Genomic DNA, 24,526 nt, shown 5'->3' on the forward strand with positions numbered 1-24,526 from the left:
TGCATGTAAGACCCTCGCTATCTTTTCGATACTGTTGCCCTCGAGCAAGCCTTCGACGACGGTCTCCTCTGGACTCTCTGGCGTAAGAAAATCCACCGCTCCAATGGGAGCAAAAAGGGAACGTTTGTAAGTAAATATATATATTGTATATTGTCTGTTTTTTTTCTTCTAAAATGAAAATCATTTGACTCGTCAGATATATTAAAGTTCTATAATTTGGTAAAATTGCAAACAGCTGAAATAAAGTACAAAGCCAAAAAAAAAAAAAAAAAAAAAAAAAAAAAGGGAAAAATATAATCTTAAAAATAAAAAAAAAGTGTGTGTGTGCGTGCGTGCGTGCGTGCGTGCGTGCGTGCGTGCGTGTGTGTGATTTTTTAACATTTTGACGACTTTTCCAACTTTTCTCTACCACTCCTCCACGGCTGCGGGACTCGTGGGACTGGAACCCTGAGAGGTGCATCATTTCTCACGCAAAGACTCGGTTGGAGGAATCTGAGCGCATTTCAAAAAACTCTACTTTTGCGAGGAGCGAACGGGTAAGTTTTATTATTTTTATAAATGGAAACTGGCGTTTCACTAATCACAGCTGCTGAAACAAAGGGCTTCTCCATCTTTTCCATTTCCTCTTGGGGCACGTACTAACAAACACTTTGTTATAACCAAACCCATTCACATATATGTGTGTGTGTGTGTGTGTGTGTGTGTGTGTGTGTGATTTTTGAACATTTTGAGGACTTTTCCAACTTTCCTCCACCACTCCTCCTAGGGCCATAAATCTCGTTATGACACAAGATGTACTCACCCCTTCAGCCCCCCTTCCCTCTGACCTTTCCATAACCCCACCCCTCTTCTAAGGTCATCAATCATTTTTGACACAAGGTGTATCACAGTCATTAATCATTTTTGACACAAGGTGTATCACAATCATTAATCATTTTTGACATAAGGTCATAAATAATTTTTTGCCATAAGGTCGTAAATCATTTTTGACAGCTCATTTTTGACAGCTAGGTCATAAATCATTTTTGCCATAAGGTCGTAAATCATTTTTGACAGCTCATTTTTGACAGCTAGGTCATAAATCATTTTTGACATAAGGTCGTAAATCATTTTTGACACAAAGTAGGGACTTGAATTCTCTGAGCTTCTATTTCTGGGGTTTTTTGTGCTTGGAGACTGACTTCTTTCACTCTGCAGTTTCTGTCCCTACCGAGCAACGGGTGCTGCTGAGCCCCTCCACCGTCTCAAAGCACTCACAGGCGGACACACCTCGCACTCGCCTCACGCCGTAGTAGTGATGGGTTGATGAGGCCTCATGAAGCGTTTCGACACATTGCAAAACTGTATTGATACTGTGTCGATACTGTGTCACTAAATACTGACATCTGCTGGACATTAAAAATCCCTACAGGCAACCTATGAACCGACTCAACTGACACTGATTTTATGACCTAGTACAGTGGTTCTCAAATGGGGGTACACGTACCCCTGGGGGTACTTGAAGGTATGCCAAGGGGTACGTGAGATTTTTTTTAAATATTCTAAAAATAGCAACAATTCAAAAATCCTTTATAAATATATTTATTGAATAATACTTCAACAAAATATGACTGTAAGTTCATAAACTCCGTGAAGCACAAGCTCAGGTTTGTCACTAAAATGTCTGTCAAAAAGAACTGTGAAAAGAAATGCAACAAGGCAATATTCAGTGTTGACAGCTAGATTTTTTGTGGACATGTTCCATAAATATTGATGTTAAAGATTTTTTTTTTTGTGAATAAATGTTTAGAATTAAGTTCATGAATCCAGATGGAGCTCTAATACAATCCCCAAAGAGGGCACTTTAAGTTGATTATTACTTCTAGGTGTAGAAATCTTTATTTATAATTGAATCACTTGTTTATTTTTCAACAAGTTTTTAGCTATTTTTATATCTTTTTTTCCAAATAGTTCAAGAAAGACCACTACAAATGAGCAATATTTTGCACTGTTATACAATTTAATAAATCAGAAACTGATGACATAGTGCTGTATTTTACTTCATCTTTTTTTTTTCCAACCAAAAATGCTTTGCTCTGATTAGGGGGTACTTGAAATTAAAAAAAATTCACAGGGGGTACATTGCTGAAAAAAGGTTGAGAACCACTGACCTAGTATATACAATAATATAAACCAAGTCATTGTATTTCATTTAGGATTATTTCATAACTTCATTTAATTAAAAATATATTTTTTGTCTTTTTTAGATACAGTCAATAAATAATGTGAACATGTATCATAACATGGAAATCTAAGAGAACGTGTTGTGAATGAGGATGCTTGTGGACCTGGAAATTATTATTATTTTTTTTTTTTACACATTTTTATTAAAAAAAACAAACAGTTTTTCCAACGTATTCAATTTTAGACGCTTTCTCTTCTTAGTTATTATTTCTCCGGCTGTAGAAAAGAGCCGCTCACAGGGCACAGAGGAGGCGTCAGTGCGACACAGTTCGCGTATCGGTCACGTGACCAAAACAGCTCATGATCGGTCACGTGACTTTCTAAAAGCGGTACGCGCACCGACACAGGGTTTCGCTCTATGAGCTCGACGCATGCGCCGATGCATCGGTGTTGCCGGACCCATCACTACGCCGTAGCAAGCTGCACATGATGGCAGATCATTTGAATGTTTTTTTGAATTTTTTTTTTTATTGAACAACAAATATACATTTATAATGCACACAGGTGTACAAACCAATGTTCCCTCTAATTGTTCATGTGTCTGAGCAAACACAAAAACTCCCTGAGCATTCAGTGGAGCACATGTGAGCAACATCACACATGGCAATACCAGCAGCACACCTGTCTCAAACCAATCTTTTATTATAACACTCAAATGGCAGGAGTCATTTTCATGAGATTATTTTCTAATATTAGTGATTTGGCCCACTTGTAATGAAAATAAAGGAAATCTTGTTTTTTATAAGCTATGGATTGGTATTGTACAATATGTCTGGGTGGGGGTCCTGCTTTGGAAATCATTTGTTCCCCTTTCAGAGATCACATTTAGTTCCCCTTAAACATCCTCATGTTGCACAATGAAATGTAAGCATAGGATGAAGTGTGCAGTCCTGTAACTTTCTCTAGTAACAGCATTCCATGATTAATATCAATAAATTAACATTAATAATAAATGACAGTAGAATAAGCACACGTATGACTGAGGAGTTATAGTGTAACTTTGTGTGGTGTTTGAGTTGTCCGACTTTTTGTGTGGCCATAAACGCACCAGTGGCTTAGTGCTATGCGTGTTAGTGACAGATGACAAGTTGGTTTTGGCCTGGTTTGTACGGCAGAAAATGACTAGTTTTTCGAGATAGAAGTTTTTTACTCATGTTTTTGGTGTGGTTATGGCCGAATATAAACAGTTTTGCTCAATAAAGTGATCGATAAAATTCCTGTCCTCGAAGCATCTCGATAGACGTTACAATAATTGAACGGTGTTCAATTGAACGATGTTGACGAACACCGTTAGGGCCGCTTATTGTCACTGTCACTCAGAGTTGCATTGCAAAATTACACAGAATAAATGTGTTTATTTTTGTTTAGAATTCAGATGGGATTTGATTTGGTGCACGGCATATATTTGCTCTGCGCAGAGGACGCTTGAGCAGTGCGCAATTGCGCAGGCGCGCACCTTAGAGGGAACGTTGGTACAAACTATTGTCATTAGTGGCAAATATTGGAGCTACATCTGCAGGTGTAGAGAGGAGCTTCTCCTGTTTAAAGTGGCTCAAGTCTTACACCCACAACACCATGGGCCAAGGCCGTTTAAGCAGCCTAGCTCTGCTGGCCATAGAGAGGACACTTGTCAAATCCCTGGAAAAGACGCCTTCTTGGTACGCCAGGGTCACAGATCACTTTCTTAAAAAGGAACGGAGGGTAGAATTTACGTATAAATAAAGCCCTGTGATGAGGTGGCGACTTGTCCAGGGTGTACCCCGCCTTCCGCCCGAATGCAGCTGAGATAGGCTCCAGCGACCCCCCGCAACCCCAAAAAGGGACAAACGGTAGAAAATGGGTGGATGGATAAAGCAAAACATTTTATAATGTAGGCCGAAATTGAGCTTCCCCTCCTTGAGAGACCAGCATCTGCCACTGGTGTGGATACATTTAAAAACTGTGATTACCATAAAGGATAGGGACTAGAAGGACAAGTTAGATGACTACAGACAGGCTGTGTGACAACATGTTTTTTTCACACGCATCGTCTAAAATACTGAGGACTTCTATCCATCGTCATGTAAGTTGTCTTATCTGTCATTTCCGAAATGTATTCAACTCTGTTATCCTATTGTTTGATGAGGCAAATAGGAAGTACGTTTGCAATACAGTAATTGTATGCAGCCCATATAATTTCTAATTGATGTTCATTTAAATTATACATTTTATATTATTATAAATTAATGCTATTTTTTGCGCCACTGCATATTATATTGTTGCTGCTTATTTACTCAACAACCGTTTGAAGAAATAAGGACAATGACGCTGGTGCTTAATACATCACAACCTATCATAGCAATCTCTAAATGCTGTGTAAATGTATTCATATAAATCAATATAACAAATATAAGGGGTGTTCAAAGCAATCAATTGACATCGAAATTGCGTTTTTTTTTTAATTCGAAAATCGAAAATACTATTATCAAAACTATAATGATTGCTACAGTTGCTTTTATAATTGTTTTGTATTGAACTAAGTGAGTATTGTATTTGTATGTCTTCTCAATTGCTTTGTAAATTTCCAAGTATTGTAAAGCTGGGATTGGGTTGGAGTTATCTTTTAGATTGATTAAAATCGTGACTTTTGTAAATTAAATAAAAAATTAAAAAAAACGTTTTTTAGGCCAACACTATGCATATAAGTCATACATCAGCAGCCAAGACGAGCTTTTGTAACCCGAAACCTGTTTTGAAGGTTAGAGAATCGTGTTATCAAAAATGTATTCCAAATCAAATCGTCAAGAATTGGAATCAAATCATGAGGTGCCCAAAGATTTCCACCTCTAATAAATATACAGTATATGCTTTCCCAAATGCAGTATTTCACAATTGTTAGGATGGTTTAGTTTATTATGTGTGAAATAATCATAACATAGATACAGTCGTGGTCAAAAGTTTACATACACTTGTGAAGAACATAATGTCATGGCTTGAGTTTCCAATTATTTCTACAACTCTTATTTTTTTTGTGATAGAGTGATTGAAGAACATACTTGTTGGTCACAAAAAACCTTCATGAAGTTTGGTTCTTTTATGAATGTATTATGAGTCTACAGAAAATGTGACCAAATATGCTGGGTCAAAAGTATACATACAGCAATGTTAATATTTGGCTACATGTCCCTTTGGCAAGTTTCACAGCAATAAGCCGTTTTTTGTAGCCACCCACAAGCTTCTGGCAAGTTTCTGGTTGAATTTTTGACCACTACTCTTGACAAAATTGGTGCAGTTCAGCTAAAGTTGTTGGTTGACCCAGCAGATTTGGTCACATTTTCAGTAGACCCATAATCATTTCATAAAAGAACCAAACTTCATAAATGTTTTTTGTGACCAACAAGTATGTGCTCCAATCACTCTATCACAAAAAAAATAAGAGTTGTAGAAATTATTATGATAATGTGTTCTTTACAAGTGTATGTAAACTTTTGACCACCACTGTAAGTGTTTCCTTCTCCAGGGTGCAGCAGTACTAAGATCTGCAAACTTCACAACCAAGGAAGCCATTGACATTAAGGTAAAACACTGACAAGCTCTCAATGGGACAGTTAATTATGGAAATTGGACTTCTCAACTGTCTACATACTGTACACACATTTGTCTGTGGAAGGCGTGCCCAACCTTTAAGGGTGAAATAAATTACACAATACTACGGTAAACACTATTAAATCAATGCCAGGAGCTAAATAGAGGGTTGGAGGATACATGGATTATCATACTGGTTCATTTGTATGAGCCAAAACCAACTGCTCAGAACAGGACTGTTCAGGGAGGGGTTTAACTGCTTCTGATCCAATATGGAATCAAGACACCAAAGAAATGGTTTAATCTGTGAAAAAAAATGCAGAAAATGAGTCCTTTCAACAAAAAGACTATAATTTCCTGTAGAAATGTGATGTCCATCTACTCGACAAGGCGCCTGCCACTTCTGTGCTTGTGGCTCGTGAAGATGCTCTGCAGTACTACTGCTCCATGCAGACAATAAGGAGCTTGGAGCTGAAGGCAAGAGATCTCCATAAACAGAAGATCATCCGCGGGCCGTGCCACTTGTACGCTGGCCAGGTGTGCTAAACGAAAATGGTCAAACGTCTCCCTGAAGGACAATACACTAAGATACCTTTGCTTCTTTCAAACAGGAAGCATGTGCAGTGGGGATTGAGGCAGCAATTACCAGGACTGATCGCCTCATCACTGCGTATCGTTCCCATGGCTTCACATTCACCAGGGGCGGCTCTCTCAAGGAAATAATTGCTGAGATGGCAGGTAAGTGTTCAAAGCATTAGTGTGCCGGTATTATCAGATTCAGTCTTGCACTCGGTTTAGGACGCAGAATGGGAATTTCGAGAGGCAGAGGAGGACCCATGCACATGTTCACGAAAAACTTCCATGGTGGTTACGCCATTGTTGGATCTCAGGTAAGAAATACTGCATTTTTTCCCAGAAATTGAGGACTGCAGGGGTTCTTAACCTTTTTGACCCTACGGGGTCCAACTTTTCCACAACAGAGCGGCCCAGGGCCCACTCAAATATTAACACTAAGTTAGTAATCTCACTCTCGATTTCAATCGTATTCAATAGTTATATCTAACATTCTTACAGTTTAAAAACTTGTCAAATGATATAAAGCCATGTATTAATCAAAAAGGGTATTATTTATTTAACACATAAACCTATAGCTCAGGTCAGGCTGATTAGAAAAATAAGTATCAACTAGGGTTGTACGGTATACTGGTATTAGTATAGTACCGCAATACTAATGAATCATATTCGGTACTATACCGCCTCTGAAAAGTACCGGTCCCCCCGCCCCTTCAATTTTGACAAAATAATAGAATGATAAATGACACAATATGTTGCTGCATACGTCAACAGCTAAATTAGGAGCCAGTGTTTGCCTACTTACTAATAAAAGACAAGTTGTCTTGTATGTTTACTATTTAAGGACAAACTTGCAACAAGAAACATATGTTTAATGTACCGTAAGATTTTTTGTTAAAATAAAGCCAATAATGCAACTTTTTGTGGTCCAGTTTATTTAGAAAAGTACCGAAAAACATCGAAAAGTATCGAAATAATTTTGGTACCGGTACCATTAGATTAGATTAGATATTACACTCATTTTCTTTGTTAGCTATAACACAAAAATGTGGATGTTTAGTTATGGTCTAGCATATATTGATTAACCTAAATTGTATTAGTTTTATTATTTTTAATGAACAGAATGTATCAAAGTAGCTTCTGCATGCTTTTATTTTTCTGCCCTCAATATACTTGGCACTTATTAATCACTTTTTAAATTGTAAATGTACAGTAGAAGTACTCACCACTAATGAATGATAATGCAAGATTACCGTAATCTGAGTCACATTCTAGCCTTTAGCCTGGCTAGGCTCGCGTTACATTAGCGGCACCGCAAGCTGTTGGGTCATCCTTGTTTCTGTCGGAGAATGGAATTATTTATTTTCAAGCCACATTGATTGCATGTTGAAATTTTTGTCAAGATACTACGATTGTATGTTAAAGGCCTACTGAAATGCGATTTTCTTATTTAAACGGGGATAGCAGGTCCATTCTATGTGTCATACTTGATCATTTCGCGATATTGCCATATTTTTGCTGAAAAGATTTAGTAGAGAACATCGACGATAAAGTTCGCAACTTTTGGTCGCTGATAAAAAAGCCTTGCCTGTAGCGGAAGTAGCAGACGAGTAGCGTGACGTCACAGGTTGTGGAGCTCCTCACATCTGCACATTGTTTACAATCATGGCCACCAGCAGCGAGAGCGATTCGGACCGAGAAAGCGACGATTTCCCCATTAATTTGAGCGAGGATGAAAGATTTGTGGATGAGGAAAGTGAGAGTGAAGGACGAGAGGGCAGTGGGAGCGATTCAGATAGGGAAGATGCTGTGAGAGGCGGGTGGGACCTGATATTCAGCTGGGAATGACTAAAACAGTAAATTAACACAAGACATATATATACTCTATTAGCCACAACACAACCAGGCTTATATTTAATATGCCACAAATTAATCCCGCATAACAAACACCTCCCCCCTCCCGTCTATACAACCCGCCAATACAACTCAAACACCTGCACAACACACTCAATCCCACAGCCCAAAGTACCGTTCACCTCCCCAAAGTTCATACAGCACATATATTTCCCCAAAGTCCCCAAAGTTACGTACGTGACATGCACATAGCGGCACGCACGTACAGGCAAGCGATCAAATGTTTGGAAGCCGCAGCTGCATGCGTACTCACGGTACCGTGTCTGCGTATCCAACTCAAAGTCCTCCTGGTAAGAGTCTCTGTTGTCCCAGTTCTCCACAGGCCAATGGTAAAGCTTGACTGTCATCTTCCGGGAATGTAAACTATGAAACACCGGCTGTGTTATCCAGCACAACAGTCAAGGGGTGCATTCTACGGCGGGGGTGCGTTATCCAGCACAACACCTGCCGCAATACACCGCTTCCCACCTACAGCTTTCTTCTTTGCTGTCTCCATTGTTCATTGAACAAATTGCAAAAGATTCACCAACACAAATGTCCAGAATACTGTGGAATTTTGCGATGAAAACAGACGACTTAATAGCTGGCCACCATGCTGTCCCAAAATGTTCTCTACAATCCGTGACGTCACGCGCAGACGTCATCATACCGAGACGTTTTCAGCAGGATATTTCGCGCAAAATTTAAAATTGCACTTTAGTAAGCTAACCCGGCCGTATTGGCATGTGTTGCAATGTTAAGATTTCATCATTGATATATAAACTATCAGACTGCGTGGTCGGTAGTAGTGGGTTTCAGTAGGCCTTTAAGTTATGTTCACCTCGCTGCTAGTTTTTATGTCGAAGCCAGCTAGTGCTTCCGTAGCAAAAAAACAGTGGTCCTGTATGCTGTAGTATCACATATGTATAAACTATTAGAGTAGAGTAAATGTAGATTAAATCAAATGTGTTTTCTGCGGAAAAATATCTTATTTTGGAGGGGGATATTAGCTATTATCAGTAATTCTGCGTTTGCAAAGATAAAAGACTGCAGCGTACTAAGTGTTGTGTGTTGTAGTTGTCAAAGATCAATTAATGCAGCTTGACTACATCTCATGGACTGTGCTCAGGTGTCCCTCGGTGCTGGACTAGCTCTGGCTTTGAAGTACCGGAACACAGATGATCTGAGTGTTTGTGTCTACGGTGATGGTGCAGCCAACCAGGTACCGTAAACATACAGGAATCTTGTTAGTGACTCCCATTTCAGCAACCATTTGATTATATATTCTGAACAGACAATACGACAGAAATTAAACTGTATATATAGCAGTATAGACCTACATGGTGAGGTGTTTGCGATCCCAAAATGCGGAAGCAGGAGGCAACGTGTGTAGGCAAGAAAAACGTTAGTAAAACAATTGATCAAACAAAACAGGATACATCATCATGGAACCACTAACTGCGGAGGCTAGCTCTCCAATCAGCTAAACAGACTCTAACACCACGGTGAGGTTTTGGTGAACTTACAAACTTTAAATAACACAAAAAGAATGCCATTGTAAGTTAACAAAACTAACACAGACACTTGTAAACAGTGTTGGGTTAGTTACTGAAAAACAGTAACTAGTTATAGTTACTAGTTACTTCATTTCAAAAGTAACTCAGTTACTAACTCAGTTACTTACACCAAAAAGTAATGCTTTACTGTGAAAAGTAACTATTTAGTTACTTCTTTTTTTCTTCTTTTTTTTTTAAAGCTCCAATTAATGCCCTTTTAGCCTTCATTTCAGTACTGTTATTGCACTGGAGAATAATACAATATGTTAATCAACTTGACATACATTTGTATCACTGAACTCTGCTAAGCAATGTGGTCGACATACAACACACAAAGACAAAGATATGTTACAAAGGCCAATTTGTTTCTGGCCAGAACAAATTGACAAAACTATTTTAAATAGCTGCAACATAACATACATAAGTAACAAACAGCATAATAACAGCATAGCTGTAAAGCAAGAAAGGCACACACTACATACACAAAGCCTAACCAGGCATTTTTTCCTCAAGAAATTCTGACACAAAATCATGTCTGAAGCCCAGAACACTCTACACATTTCCCCAATTTTAGTTTAGAGATAAGGAAAGATTGGCCTGGCACACTAGAATCCCTCTTTATGTTTGTGAACTTTATAGTCTATACATTTAGAGTGATGTGATAATCAAACACTCCAGAAGTCTAAAATGAAAGGGTATATAAGAGAATTGACAGCAATGTTCCCTCTAAGGAGCGCGCCTGTGCAATTACGCACTGCTCAAGCGTCCTCTGCGCACGGCAAATCTATGCCACGCACAAAATCAAATATAAAAATAAGCGCATAACAATTTTCTACACGACACGGACACGACAGAGAAAACCATTTTCGTCATCATTGTTCAAATATAATAAAAAGTCTATCGAGACGCTTTGAGGACATGAATTCCATCCATCACTTTACTGAGCAAAACTCTTTATTGTCGGCCATAAACACATCACTGTTATATCAACAGCAGCCGCTCGCTCTTTCTCACTTGCACCAACACATGCACATATGGCACTTAGCCAGTGATGCGTTTACAGCCACACAAAAAGTCGGACAACTCCAACACCACACAAAGTGTGATTCCAGGTCGTTACTCTATGATTTACCAATCAAATGTGTGCTTATTCTAGTGTCATTTATTAGGAATCTTAATTTATAAATATTAATCATTAAATGCTGTTAATATATACTAATCCATCCATCCATCCATCCATTTTCTACCGCTTATTCCCATTGGGGTCGCGGGGGGCGCTGGAGCCTATCTCAGCTACAATCGGGCGGAAGGCGGGGTACACCCTGGACAAGTCGCCACCTCATCGCAGGGCCATATATATACTAATATATATTATATATAAACATACTAATAAAAATATATTTTTTACAAACAGGAAGTTGCAGGAATGTACACATGATCCCCTGCTTACATTTCATTGTGCAACATGTGAATGTTTTAATGGGAACTAAATGCAATGTCTGAAAGGGGTACAAACTATTTCCACAGCAGGACCTCCACCCAGACAAACAATACAAGTACACAGTTCATGAAAAACAATATTTTTTGTTATTGTTTTAATTAATTTAATTAACAGTGGTCAACAAAATAAACAAACAGTTGCACATTCATAGATTGAAAATGAAAATGAAAATGTTGCAGACCGAAAGGGTTTAGGCTGAAGTTGAACACTTATAGCGCCTAACCCTATAAACAATGTCAAGTACAAGATGAACTTCCGAAAATTATGAAATGTCTTTTGTACAACATATTATAAATACACATTATACACAATATGAACACTGTTCAATTATATACACAGTAAAGGCATGTGAAATATCCTTGTACACCTTTGTACCAATTTATATACTATATACAAACAATTATACTTCCATTATTATTTATATCCCACATTTAGTATTTTAATTAACATTGATCATAGTATTAACTACTGTGTTGATTCAAGAGTGATATATTTTTCCAAGACATTGGTCTTAAAGTGTTTTTTAAATGTGTGAATGGACCTGGAACATTTTAAGGAATCATCCAAGCTGTTCCACAGTTGAACCCCCCTGACAGAAACACATCTACTTTTAAAGCTTGTTCTTATCTTAGCTTTCTGGAAGACAGCTGAACCTCTGAGGTCATAGGGATTCTCTCTGGGTTTGAACCTCTCCTGTAGACACCGAGGCAGCATGTGGTTATGAGCTTTGTACGTCACAATAGCAGTGTTGAGGTCAACAAGATCATGCAGTTTTAAGGTTTTTAATTTAATAAACAGAGCATTGGTATGGTCATGATAATCTGCATAATTTAAAATTCTAATCGCTTTCTTTTGAAGTAAGAATATAGAGTTGATGTTTGTTTTGTAATTGTTACCCCAGATTTCAACTCAATAATTAAGATAAGGGAGTACGAAAGACTTATATAACATATTAAGAGCCTTTTGATTTACGGAGTTTTTGATTTTATGTAACATAGCAATATTTTTTGCCATCTTTGTCTTAAGTATATTTATGTACAGTTTCCAATTTAATTTATCATCTATATAGATTCCCAAAAATGTTGTTGAATACACCCTTTCTATCTCCATATCATCAATTCTTATATGACACTGTATGTTATTTGTCCTATTTCCAAAAATTATATATTTTGTTTTAGTTAGGTTGATTGACAGTTTATTGGCATCAAACCATTGCTTTAGTATATGGAGTTCGCTCTCTACAGTCTCTAAGAGTTGGCCAAGGTCTTGCCCAGAACAGTACAGACTTGTATCGTCAGCAAAGAGAATACAATTGAGTTTTTTAAAGATTTTGCAGATATCATTAATATACAATAAAAACAATTTTGGTCCCAGTACAGAACCTTGGGGCACTCCATGTGTTATAATCTTTTTATCTGAATCTACATTGTTCATATGCACATACTGTTCTCTACCACCAAGATAACTTTTCAACCAATCATGAGCAAGACCTCTAAAACCATACCTCTGCATTTTGTTTAAAAGTAATGTGTGATCGATGGTGTCAAAGGCCTTGCTCAGGTCAATAAAAACGCCAACAACAAACTCCCTCTTATCAATTGCAGTGGTTACCTCCTCAACTAGTTCCATCACTGCCATGGAAGTGGACCTGTTTGCTCGAAAACCGTATTGGTGTTCACTTAGCAAGTGATGCTTGTCAATAAAACTGTCTAATCTTGACACAAATACTTTTTCAAGGACTTTTGAAAATTGTGAGAGTAGAGAAATAGGCCTATAGTTGGTGAACTGATGCTTATCTCCACTTTTGAAGATGGGAATAACTTTTGCCGTTTTCATTTTCTTTGGGAAAACTCCTTTTATAAAAGAAATATTACATATATAAGTGAAGGGAACAGCTATAAAATCAACAATTTCTTTGATCAGAGAAAAGTCCAAGTCACAGCAGTCTGTTGACTTCTTGTTTTTCTGAGAATTTACAATTTCTGTGATTTCACTTTCATAAACGGGGGAAATAAAAAACGATTCTAAGTTCCTTTGAATGGTTTGTTCATTAAATTTGACACTGTTTTCAGGTTGTGCAATTTCATTTGCTAAATTAGGTCCAACATTCACAAAGAAGGTGTTAAAAGCATCCGTTATTTCCTTAGGGTCATTTATAGTTTGATTATTTTCTATGAAATAGCTTGGATGTTCCTTATTTGTCATGTTTTTTTTAATGATACCATTTAAAACTTTCCACGTACCCTGGATGGTATTTTTATGTTGTTCTAATAGGTTACAGTAATATGTTCTTTTGCTGTGCTTTATTATTTGTGTTAACTTATTTTTGTACGTTTTATATTTGTGTTCAGTTTCTTTGGTTCTGTGCTTTAAATGTCTTCTGTAAAGATAATTTTTCTTTTTGCAGGACTTCAATAACCCTTTTGTGATCCACGGTTTGTCCTTGACAGTGCTGTCCTTAATGACATGTTTTTTCATTGGACAGTGCTTATCATACAGTGTTATGAAAATGTTGAGAAAGGTTTCATATGCCTCATTCGGGTCTGTGGAGGTATAAACCTCCCCCCAGTCTTGAGCACATAACTCAGACTTGAATGCTGCCATAGTTTCTGGTGTTTGGTGTCTAACAAATCTATATTGAACTGCTTTTTTGGCCCTTCTCTCATCAAAGAAATCGTGGAAAATGCTGAAGACAGGTAGATGATCACTTACGTCATTGAGTAGTAGTCCTGCTGTTATTTGATTCTCTGTTTGATTGGTGAAAATGTTATCTATCAGTGTGGCAAAGTCTACTGTTATTCTGGTTGGTTTTGTGATAAGGGGAAAGAAATTATTGCTGTACAGTCCTGTTATAAAATCGGTTGTTTTGGTACTGTCCATGGGGTTCAGAAGATTAATATTAAAATCACCGCACACAATATGGATCTTGTTTGATTTACTAATTTTTTCAATTGTCATTGTAAGTGGGCCTAAACACTTATATTAGAAATGAAAATGACTGCTGTCCTTTGATTATAATAATAAGAGAATGTTGTCTGTCTATCGGTGTTGGCCCTGCGATGGGGGTGGACTTGTCCAGGGTGTACACAGCCTTCCGCCCGAATGCAGCTGAGATAGGCTCCAGCGACCCCGAAAGGGACAAGCAGTAGAAAATGGATGGATGGATGGAGATGTAAGTTGTTATTTAGTCATGTTTGGGACAGGTGTGCTGCTGGTGTAGCCACAGTGTGCACGTCTGATGTTGCTCACATGGGCTCCACTCAATGCTCAGGAAGCTTTTGCATTTGCTCACACACATGAACAATTAGAGGGAACATTGATTGACAGAGTGTGTGTACCTTCAGTGCTGAATGATGAGAAGAGGCAAAGTTAATCCTTAAGTGGTGGTGGTGGAGGTGAAGTGTCATTGGAGTCTCTATCTCTCTTTACTAGCTTCGTCGAAGCATGTTGCTTATGTAGCTTGTTTCAGCAGATTTGCATTGCTGTTTTGGGCAGTAGATGGGATCTTTGATCCAAAGCACAATTTACATTTAACTAAAATGTTATTTTCTTTGTGCTCGACAAAAGAAAAGTAGTGAAAATATCTCCATGTTAGCAAACTCGACTTCTGGCTCCGCCATGATCAGACACGCCCCCCTCCTCTTCCTCCTCCCTCTCCTCCCTCCCCACACTCACACACAGAGCGCGTGTCTCTCTCTCTTCTCCGGCTTGTGACACAAGAAGAATCAGAACGATGACACAGCAGCGCTCCGTTAAAACACACTTTATACTACATAAAAAGTAACGTAAAATAACGCAGTAACGCATCATGTAGTAACGGTAACTGAGTTACTGAATATAAAAAATAACGCGTTAGATTACTAGTTACCGCCGAAACTAACGGCGTTACAGTAACGCGTTACTTTGTCCCAACACTGCTTGTAAACGTGTAAGCATATTTGCTAATGCTAACGACGCTAACTACATTATGATAGCACGTTTAATGTACATGAAAACACTCTTACTGACATCACACACGGGACGGTTTAGTAAGTGTGAATAGTTTTATTATATTGTAAAGTTTACAAACGTTGCTTGGAGTGATGAATGAAGAATTATTTCGAGCAAAAACGCTATGGATGAGCAGTAGACAAAACGGGATATACTTCCGGTTCAAGGCACGAAACAGGATGTGCATTTTCAACCCACAGCACCTGCAGTGAGCAAACTTGTCCAAAATATGGCGCCATAGCACAAACAATAACAAATTTTCAGCATCTCTGTCAGTGTTGAAATTTATTTTTTGAATACAAAACATTTTGGCCGGTAGCGAAGAAAAATACATAAATTAGCCGCACTGTTTTATAAGCCGCAGGGTACTGTCAGAGTTTGTAGGACGCGAACCCCAAGATGCAGAGAAGGCGGAAGGCGTTATACGGGAAAACATGATTTAATGTTCGAAATAAAGTAAAAACACAAACTAGGAACAGGCAAAATGGAAACAGGAACCAGAAAACAGAAAAACTGGAAATAGCAAACGGCTAACAGGATCTGGCTAACAGGAAAACAAGAAGCTAGGAGAAACCAACCGTAAATAGCTATAAGGAACAGCTTACCGCTATGACGACAGCGACAAGGACAGGTAGACACTACAATGACATCGGCAATGACAATCAGGTAGTGATGACAATGATCCAGCAGTGACTGGAGGGTAGGGCAGGTATAAATAGCAGCTGGCTGATTGACACCAGGTGTGGCCAGGTGCCAATCAGCCACAGCTGAGGGGACACAGCACTCAGGGAGACAAGTAGGAAATAAAGACAAAATAAAAGTGCTGGACAGAAAACTAAGACAAACTGAGAGAAAAAACTAAAACACAGTCAAACTGTCAGGGACAAGCCTAACAGGTACAAAGCATAGGAAAAAAAGTAGCGGCGTACAGTTTGAAAATTGCGGTAATACCATAAACAAGACGAAAAGACAAGGAGTCGTGCCGCCTGGAAGCGCATGTAAAGCCTAAGGCATGGGTGTCAAACTCTGGCCCGCGGGCCAAAATTTGTCCCGCCGTGTAATTTCACTTGGCCCTTGAGGTGATATCAAATTAACATTAGAGCTGGCCCGCCAATTATATATAGCGCCGGTGCCGCGGTAACACTGCATTCACCGCTAGTGCTCATACTTGCCAACCCTCCCGGGAGACCCCAAATTTCAGTGCTGCTCCCGAAAAATGGTAACGACCGCTTTTTTCATCCGAGTGCTGGCCCAGTCACATAATAAATGTGGCTTCTGCACGCACACAAAAGTGAATGCAACACATACTTGATCCACAGCGATACAGGTTACACTGAGGGTGCCCGAATAAACAACTTTTACATTGTTAGAAATATACGCCACACTGTGAACCCACCCCAAACAAGAATGACAAATGGGTATTTGTTCTGTTGTGTTTATGTTGTGTTACGGTGCGGATGTTCTCCCGAAATGTGTTTGTCATTCTTGTTTGGTGTGGATTCACAGTGTGGCATATATTTCTAACAGTGTTAAAGTTATTTATACGGTCACCCTCAGTGTATCGCTGTGGATCAAGTATGCATTGCATTCACTTGTGTGTATGTGCAGGAGCCGCACATATTTTGTGACTGGGCCGGCACGTTGTTAGTATTGATGAAAAGCGGACATGACAACAGCTCGTAGAGGACATTAAAGACGGTGCCTTTAAGGCACGCCCCCAACTACGTGATATAATGACTGATGAACACCTTCGTTTGATAATGAAGGTTGCCTCAGCTCAAATGAAGGTTGCCTCAGCTCAAAGCCTGAGCCCCGACATTAATGAACTAGCATCCAAGAAAAGGTACCAGGTATCTGCTTGGGCACATCAGATTAGATCAGTGTGTTGTAAACTGATCAGTTTAAAGTCCTGATTGGTTGGTTTATTCATTGTTATTTTATTTTCAAATTTATTAGCCTGTGGAAAAAGTTAATGTTGATATTTACGTCAGAAGGCTGCAAATAGAAAAGAGGCATTACATTTTTATTTAAATTGTATTTGATATGCCATTGATATTTTTTTATTATTATTATTATTATTTGAAACTCGATTTTGCATGTCACTATTAAGTTATATAAACCTTGCTTGTTCAATATTCAATGCAAAACTTGTTTGGGTCCCTATTAAAAGAATAATTTGTTCAACCTTGGCCCGCGGCTTTGTTCAGTTTTAAATTTTGGCCCACTCTGTATTTGAGTTTCACACCCCTGGCCAAAGGCAAAAACGTGAATGTCTTAGAACAGTGGTTCTCAAATGGGGGTACGCGTACCATGCCAAGGGGTACGTGAGATTTTTTTTTTAATATTCTAAAAATAGCAACAATTCAATAATCCTTTATAAATATGAATAAAAACCTATCTTTTTTTCCAAATAGCTCAAGAAAGACCACTACAAATGAGCAATATTTTGCACTGTTATACAATTTAATAAATCAGAAACTGATTACATAGTGCTGTATTTTACTTCTTTATCTCTTTTTTTCAACCAAAAATGCTTTGCTCTGATTAGGGGGTACTTGAATTTTAAAAAAATTCACAGGGGGTACATCACTGAAAAAAGGTTGAGAACCACTGCCTTAGAATATCATACAGGGTAAACATGAAAAGCAAATAGTAACATAAAGCTAACAAGAACCATAAACAGTCACCTACAGCAGACAACGGCGGGACTGGCATCAATAGCCATCTGACGAGTAGTCAGCGACAGGTAGGTGTCCTGATCACCAGTCAAAGGCAGGTGTGATCAATCAGCGCTCCAAGCAACGAGAAGTAAAGAAGGGAGCGCTGACAACAGGAATAGAAACTAAACAAATGACAACTACAATAAAACCAAAAAAATGACACTGCTGTCTAAAATCAGAGTTGGGTAGTAACATGTAACAATTACTCTGTTACATTTACTTATGTAACTTTTTGGATATTTTGTACTTGTCAGAGCAGTTTTAATGGAACATACTTTTTACCTTTGTCTTGAATATTTTTGTGAAAAAGAAACACTACTTTTACTTTGGTGCATTGAGTTTCATTCCGTTTGCTTCATTTATTAATATCATCATTCTATTATTTAGAATTTATTGATTACTGCTTGCCCCCGCGGCCCAGAGAGGGAAAAGCGTTAGAAAATGTATTAATGGATGGTTACTGCTTGCAAGGATGCATTAGTTTGGCTCATAGGAGAGACTTCTTTCAGCGGGCACTGTCACATGACTCCATTTCACCAATCAAATGGAGCCCAGCAGTCACATGACCGCCCTCTAATTACACATGACGTCAGACAAGGCAGCACAACATCTTCCATGTTTACTTTACAACCTATAAGAAAACTAACTTTTATATCATGCGTGTGTCAGTAGAAATGTTCAAATTTTTTAGCCTATAGAAATTCCACCTCCAACGAGACAAAACATGTAAGTTGTAGATGTTCTGTTTTTTTAAGATGTACAGATGCTAACAATAGCCTTGTTATACCTTCATAAGTGATTGGGAAAAATTGCATATTTTGTAGTACAAACCCCGTTTCCATATGAGTTGGGAAATTGTGTTAGATGTAAATATAAACAGAATACAATGATTTGCAAATCATTTTCAACCCATATTCAGTTGAATATGCTACAAAGACAACATATTTGATGTTCAAACTGATAAACATTTTTTTTTTTTTTGCAAATAACTTTAGAATTTGATGCCAGCAACACGTGACAAAGAAGTTGGGAAAGGTGGCAATAAATACTGATAAAGTTGAGAAATGCTCATCAAACACTTATTTGGAACACCCCACAGGTGTGCAGGCTAATTGGGAACAGGTGGGTGCCATGATTGTGTATAAAAACAGCTTCCCAAAAAATGCTCAGTCTTCCACAAGAAAGGATGGGGCGAGGTACACTCCTTTGTCCACAACTGCATGAGCAAAGGTTTAAGAACAACGTTTCTCAAAGTGCAATTGCAAGAAATTTAGGGATTTCAACATCTACAGTCCATAATATCATCAAAAGGTTCAGAGAATCAGGAGAAATCACTCCACGTAAGCGGCATGGCCGGAAACCAACATTGAATGGCCGTGACCTTCGGTCCCTCAGACGGCACTGTATCAAAAACCGACATCAATCTCTAAAGGATTTCACCACATGGGCTCAGGAACACTTCAGAAAACCACTGTCACTAAATACAGTTCGTCGCTACATCTGTAAGTGCAAGTTAAAGCTCTACTATGCAAAGCGAAAGCCATTTATCAACAACATCCAGAAACGCCGCCGGCTTCTCTGGGCCCGAGATCATCTAAGATGGACTCATGCAAAGTGGAAAAGTGTTCTGTGGTCTGACGAGTCCACATTTGAATTTGTTTTTGGAAATATTCGACATCGTGTCATCCGGACCAAAGGGGAAGCGAACCATCCAGACTGTTATCGACGCAAAGTTCAAAAGCCAGCATCTGTGATGGTATGGACGTGCATTAGTGCCCAAGGCATAGATAACTTACACATCTGTGAAGGCACTATTAATGCTGAAAGGTACATACAGGTTTTGGAACAACATTTGCTGCCATCTAAGCGCCGTCTTTTTCATGGACGCCCCTGCTTATTTCAGCAAGACAATGCCAAGCCACATTCAGCACGTGTTACAACAGCGTGGCTTCGTAAAAAAAAAGAGTGCGGGTACTTTCCTGGTCCGCCTGCAGTCCAGACCTGTCTCCCATCGAAAATGTGTGGCGCATTATGAAGTGTAAAATACAACAGCGGAGACCCCGGACTGTTGAACGACTGAAGCTCTACATAAAACAAGAATGGGAAAGAATTCCACTTTCAAAGCTTCAACAATTAGTTTCCTCAGTTCCCAATCGTTTATTGAGTGTTGTTATAAGAAAAGGGGATGTAACACAGTGGTGAACATGCCCTTTCCCAACTACTTTGGCACGTGTTGCAGCCATGAAATTCTAAGTTAATTATTATTTGCAAAAAAAAAAAAAAATGTTATGAGTTTGAACATCAAATATCTTGTCTTTGTAGTGCATTCAATTGAATATGGGTTGAAACGGATTTGCAAATCATTGTATTCCATTTATATTTACATCTAACACAATTTCCCAACTAATATGGAAACGGGATTTGTACATGTTGTAGTCAATCAATCAAACTATTTATAAAGCACTTTTCATATGTGAAAGAAATACAACACAAAGTGCTTTACAGACTTAAAAACAAATACCCCTATGACCCACATCCCCCATCATCAATCACGAACACACATGCACACACAAATTAATGCATGGCTAAGTACAGAGGACCTTGGTGAAGAAACAAAATTACAGGAGCCATCTGCACCAAGAGGTCACCAGACCACAGTAGTAGTGTCTCTCTCTCTCTCTCTCTCTCTCACACACACACACACACACACACACACACACACACACACACACACACACACACACACACACACACACACACACACATTCTTGTACTTGTTACCTTGTTGTATTTACAACATTGATAATATATACAAACTATGCAAATATAAAAGAGGTAAGCTTTTAGTTAAATTTTTTTTTTTTTTTAATTTTTTGTTTGTAATTGTTTTTTAATCTTCATTATTTACTTCAAGTTATTACAGTATGTCTCTATATACATATTTATTTATTTTGTTGTATTAATTTTGGCCAAAGGGGACGCATTTCAATTTCTTACACACACCTGTTATTACATATGTTGGCCAGAGGGGGAGCACTTCCATTTTCTACACACACTTGTTATTACATATGTTGGCCAGAGGGGGGGCACTTTTAAAACCAGCACACAGTCAATTTAAAAAATCCCTCCTTTTTGGGACACCCTAATTTTGATAGATTTCATCACTATGGGTGCAAATGAGACATTCTCTATTAGATGCAATGGTTTTCCCTCTTGGGACCATGATTTCGGTCCTAACTTGTTCACCGGTCTTCATATGGAAGGTACTTTTCCTTGTGGATGTCTCAAGAATGGTAGAAAAACAAACATACACACACACACACACTCACACACTCACACGCGCACACACCAACTAGGGTTGTTGTGCAGGTACCATTAAAAATAGCTACTAAATAAATCAGAAGTTACTCAGTGCTTTTTTTCACTGAATACTTAGTCTTAATCAAATGTTTAAATGCCTACGTATTACTTTTATTTGAGTCAAATTACTCTAAACATTTATTGACACATTAACACTCACGAGTACGAAAATTACTGTATTGTATTTCATGTTGGCGTAGATCCTGACCGACTGTTGTCCACAGGGGCAGGTTGCTGAGACCATGAACATGGCAGCTCTCTGGAAGCTGCCCGTCATTTTTGCCTGCGAGAATAATGGGTACGCCAAAGGTACATCAATGGGCCGATGTACTGTAAACACAGACTTCTACAAGAGGGGGGACGTCATTCCTGGCCTAAGGGTACAGTTCCTATTTCCACATGGTATTACACATATTGTTGTTCACAGTGGAACCTCTGAGCCCGGACACAGTGATGCTAGTTAACATTTCAATTCGTTCACATTCGGAAACGATAGAGATGGGTGTAAGCAGTAATAATAACCAGGTTGTTTATCAGAAGTACCTTTAATTGAGGGGACATTAAATGCATTAGAGGCACTGTTGATTCATTCTCAACAATTTTGTGCAACAAAACATGACATTAGACACTGCTGGTGCAATCATTTTCATCAATGGATGCAGGTCAAAAGTTCTATTGAAATGTAAAGTATAACAAGAAGTTACATGTAAATATTAAAACAATAGCAATTTGAACCCGTAAGGCATGTTTTTCTTCAAAGTTTTGATCCAGTTTTGAGTTGCATCACCCCGGTGACTATAAAGCAGGGGTGTCAAACGTACAGGCTGAGGGCCGGATCAGGCCCGCGAACAGGTTTTATCCGGCCTGCGGGATGAGTTTGCTAAGTATAAAAATGAGCCGACATTTTTGAATGAAATAAACAGCTGTCCTAAATGTGTCCACTAGATGTCGCAATAGCAATTCTTTGTATCTTTGTAGAGGATGCTACATATGTAAAAAAATAAACCACATGATGTTAGTACATCAGTCGAGGAAAACAATCAAACAACATAAATAACATACTGTAATTTGATTTTGATATCATTTTTTTATCTTGATGAATTGACAATTAACACCAATGAGTTGACTGATGAACATTATCACATCATTTATTCAGAAAATATAAATAATGACAAATAAATATAGAATACTATTAACCCCAACATTTAAGTATAAAAAAACTCAACAACATTATGATTTGTATAATTTCAAAATGTGCTCGTTCTATTTTTAAACAAAGAAAACAATCTGAAGTTGTCTTTATTTTTAAGTTATCGTGCCGTGATTTTACCAGTCCGGCCCACTTGGGAGTAGATTTTTCTTCATGTGGCCCCCCATCTAAAATGAGTTTGACACTTCTGTTCTATATGTAGGGGCGGCATGGCGTAGTGGGTAGAGCAACCGTGCCAGAAACCTGAGGCTTGCAGGTTCGCTCCCCGCTTCTTACCATCCAAAAATCGCTGCCGTTGTGTCCTTGGGCGGGACACTTCACCCTTTGCCCCCGGTGCCACTCACACCGGTGAATTGAATGATGAATGATAGATGGTGGTCAGAGGGGCCGTTGGTGCAAAAAATTGCAGCCACGCTTCCGTCAGTCTACTCCAGGGCAGCTGTGGCTATGAAAGTAGCTTACCACCACCAGGTGTGAATGAATGATGGGTTCTACATGTAAAAGCAACTTTGGGTACTTAGAAAAGCGCTATATAAATCCCAGGTATTATTATTATTATTATTATTATATGTGACTGATATGCAAAAGCTGCTAGGGGAAAACTGCTTCAACTCATTAATGTGCCTGAAGGTGGATGGGATGGACGTCCTTTGTGTTCGGGAGGCAGCCAGGTTTGCTTCTGACCACTGCAGGTCTGGGAAAGTGAGTTTTCTGTTTAATAAAATGGAACATTTGTCCATGTGTCGATTTATTTCAACATGTCCTTTCCTTGTATCTCAGGGCCCAATCATTATGGAGCTTCAGACCTACCGCTTTTTTGGGCATGCAATTGGTGATACTGAGCACAGGTAAAACTTAAATGACTTAAAAATGTATTAGATAATAATCATAATGATATGGGATATATTTAATAGTAAGCTATGCTTGTTTTAAATGCCATGTTATGATGGACAGTTATGACTTATTAATATTAGAGTGTTGTTGTTCAATTGTTGTCTTTATCTCCAGATATCGCACAGCGGATGAGGTGGACAAGGTCCGCAAAGAAAGAGACCCCATTTCCCTGCTTGAGGGTCACTTGATTAGAAACAATATGGCCACCATGGAGGAATTGAGGGTAAGCTGCTATCATCTATACTGCAACATAAGAATTGCACAGGAAACTTCATCTGTCCCCCTCATGCAGGAGATCAATGAGAAAAGTGTAAAGGATGTTGAAGAAGCGGCACAATTTGCCATCCAAAGCCCTGAACCCCTAGTGGAGGAGCTATGTAACTACATCTACTGCAACAATCCACCATTCAAGATTCGTGGCATCAACCCCTGGACCAAGCTGACATCTAGTATGTAGATGTAAAAAACATTACCTGTATGTCTATGCTGCAACAAGACAAAAAAATATGATAATAAAGTGGATATTAAATAATAAAACAAGGGGTATGTGTTTTAGACCAATGTAAGTTGAACTCCTTTAAGAAAATTCAAGCAAAATATTTAGTTTTTTTCAGAAACAAGACATAAATGACATTAATAACAAAAAATATGTGGAAAAATTCAAGTGTATTTATTAACTTCCAGTTTAAAACTGAACTAAAAAAGCATATTTAATTACATATATTAATGCTGTCCAACTATTGATTAATTAGATTAATCACACTTTTGCATTTTCGATTAATCATGATTAAGCACAGGTTATTTACTTACTTGCATAATTTAAATTACCTTAAAGAAGAGCCCAACATTTTGACACAAATACAATGTTATTGTCAGATTGTCATACAGGAATGTATATTATTAATTGTTTAACTTGAATGCATATGATTTAGTTGCTCAACTCTTTATAACAGTTATCTAATGATGTCCCAACTGGTTGTATTTTTCACATACTGTATACAAGCACATACATACTAGTAGTGAGGGACGGTAACAACAACAA

The 24,526-nt window shown here is 38.3% G+C and overlaps 1 protein-coding gene across 1 annotated transcript; it reads left to right on the forward strand.

The window, feature by feature from the left end:
• The first annotated feature begins 424 nt into the window (after positions 1-424).
• On the forward strand, positions 425-23,984 carry LOC133607129 (pyruvate dehydrogenase E1 component subunit alpha, somatic form, mitochondrial-like). Its single transcript, XM_061961592.1, has 11 exons — positions 425-536; positions 5,723-5,779; positions 6,151-6,324; positions 6,399-6,525; positions 6,586-6,677; positions 9,383-9,475; positions 21,605-21,760; positions 23,221-23,292; positions 23,371-23,438; positions 23,599-23,707; positions 23,777-23,984. Exons 3-11 carry the CDS (start codon positions 6,235-6,237, stop codon positions 23,939-23,941), a joined length of 972 nt encoding a protein of 323 aa, XP_061817576.1. The 5' UTR covers positions 425-536; positions 5,723-5,779; positions 6,151-6,234; the 3' UTR covers positions 23,942-23,984.
• Positions 23,985-24,526: the final 542 nt, after the last annotated feature.

Source organism: Nerophis lumbriciformis, linkage group LG09, assembly GCF_033978685.3.
Source record: "Nerophis lumbriciformis linkage group LG09, RoL_Nlum_v2.1, whole genome shotgun sequence".
Lineage (NCBI taxonomy): Eukaryota > Metazoa > Chordata > Actinopteri > Syngnathiformes > Syngnathidae > Nerophis > Nerophis lumbriciformis.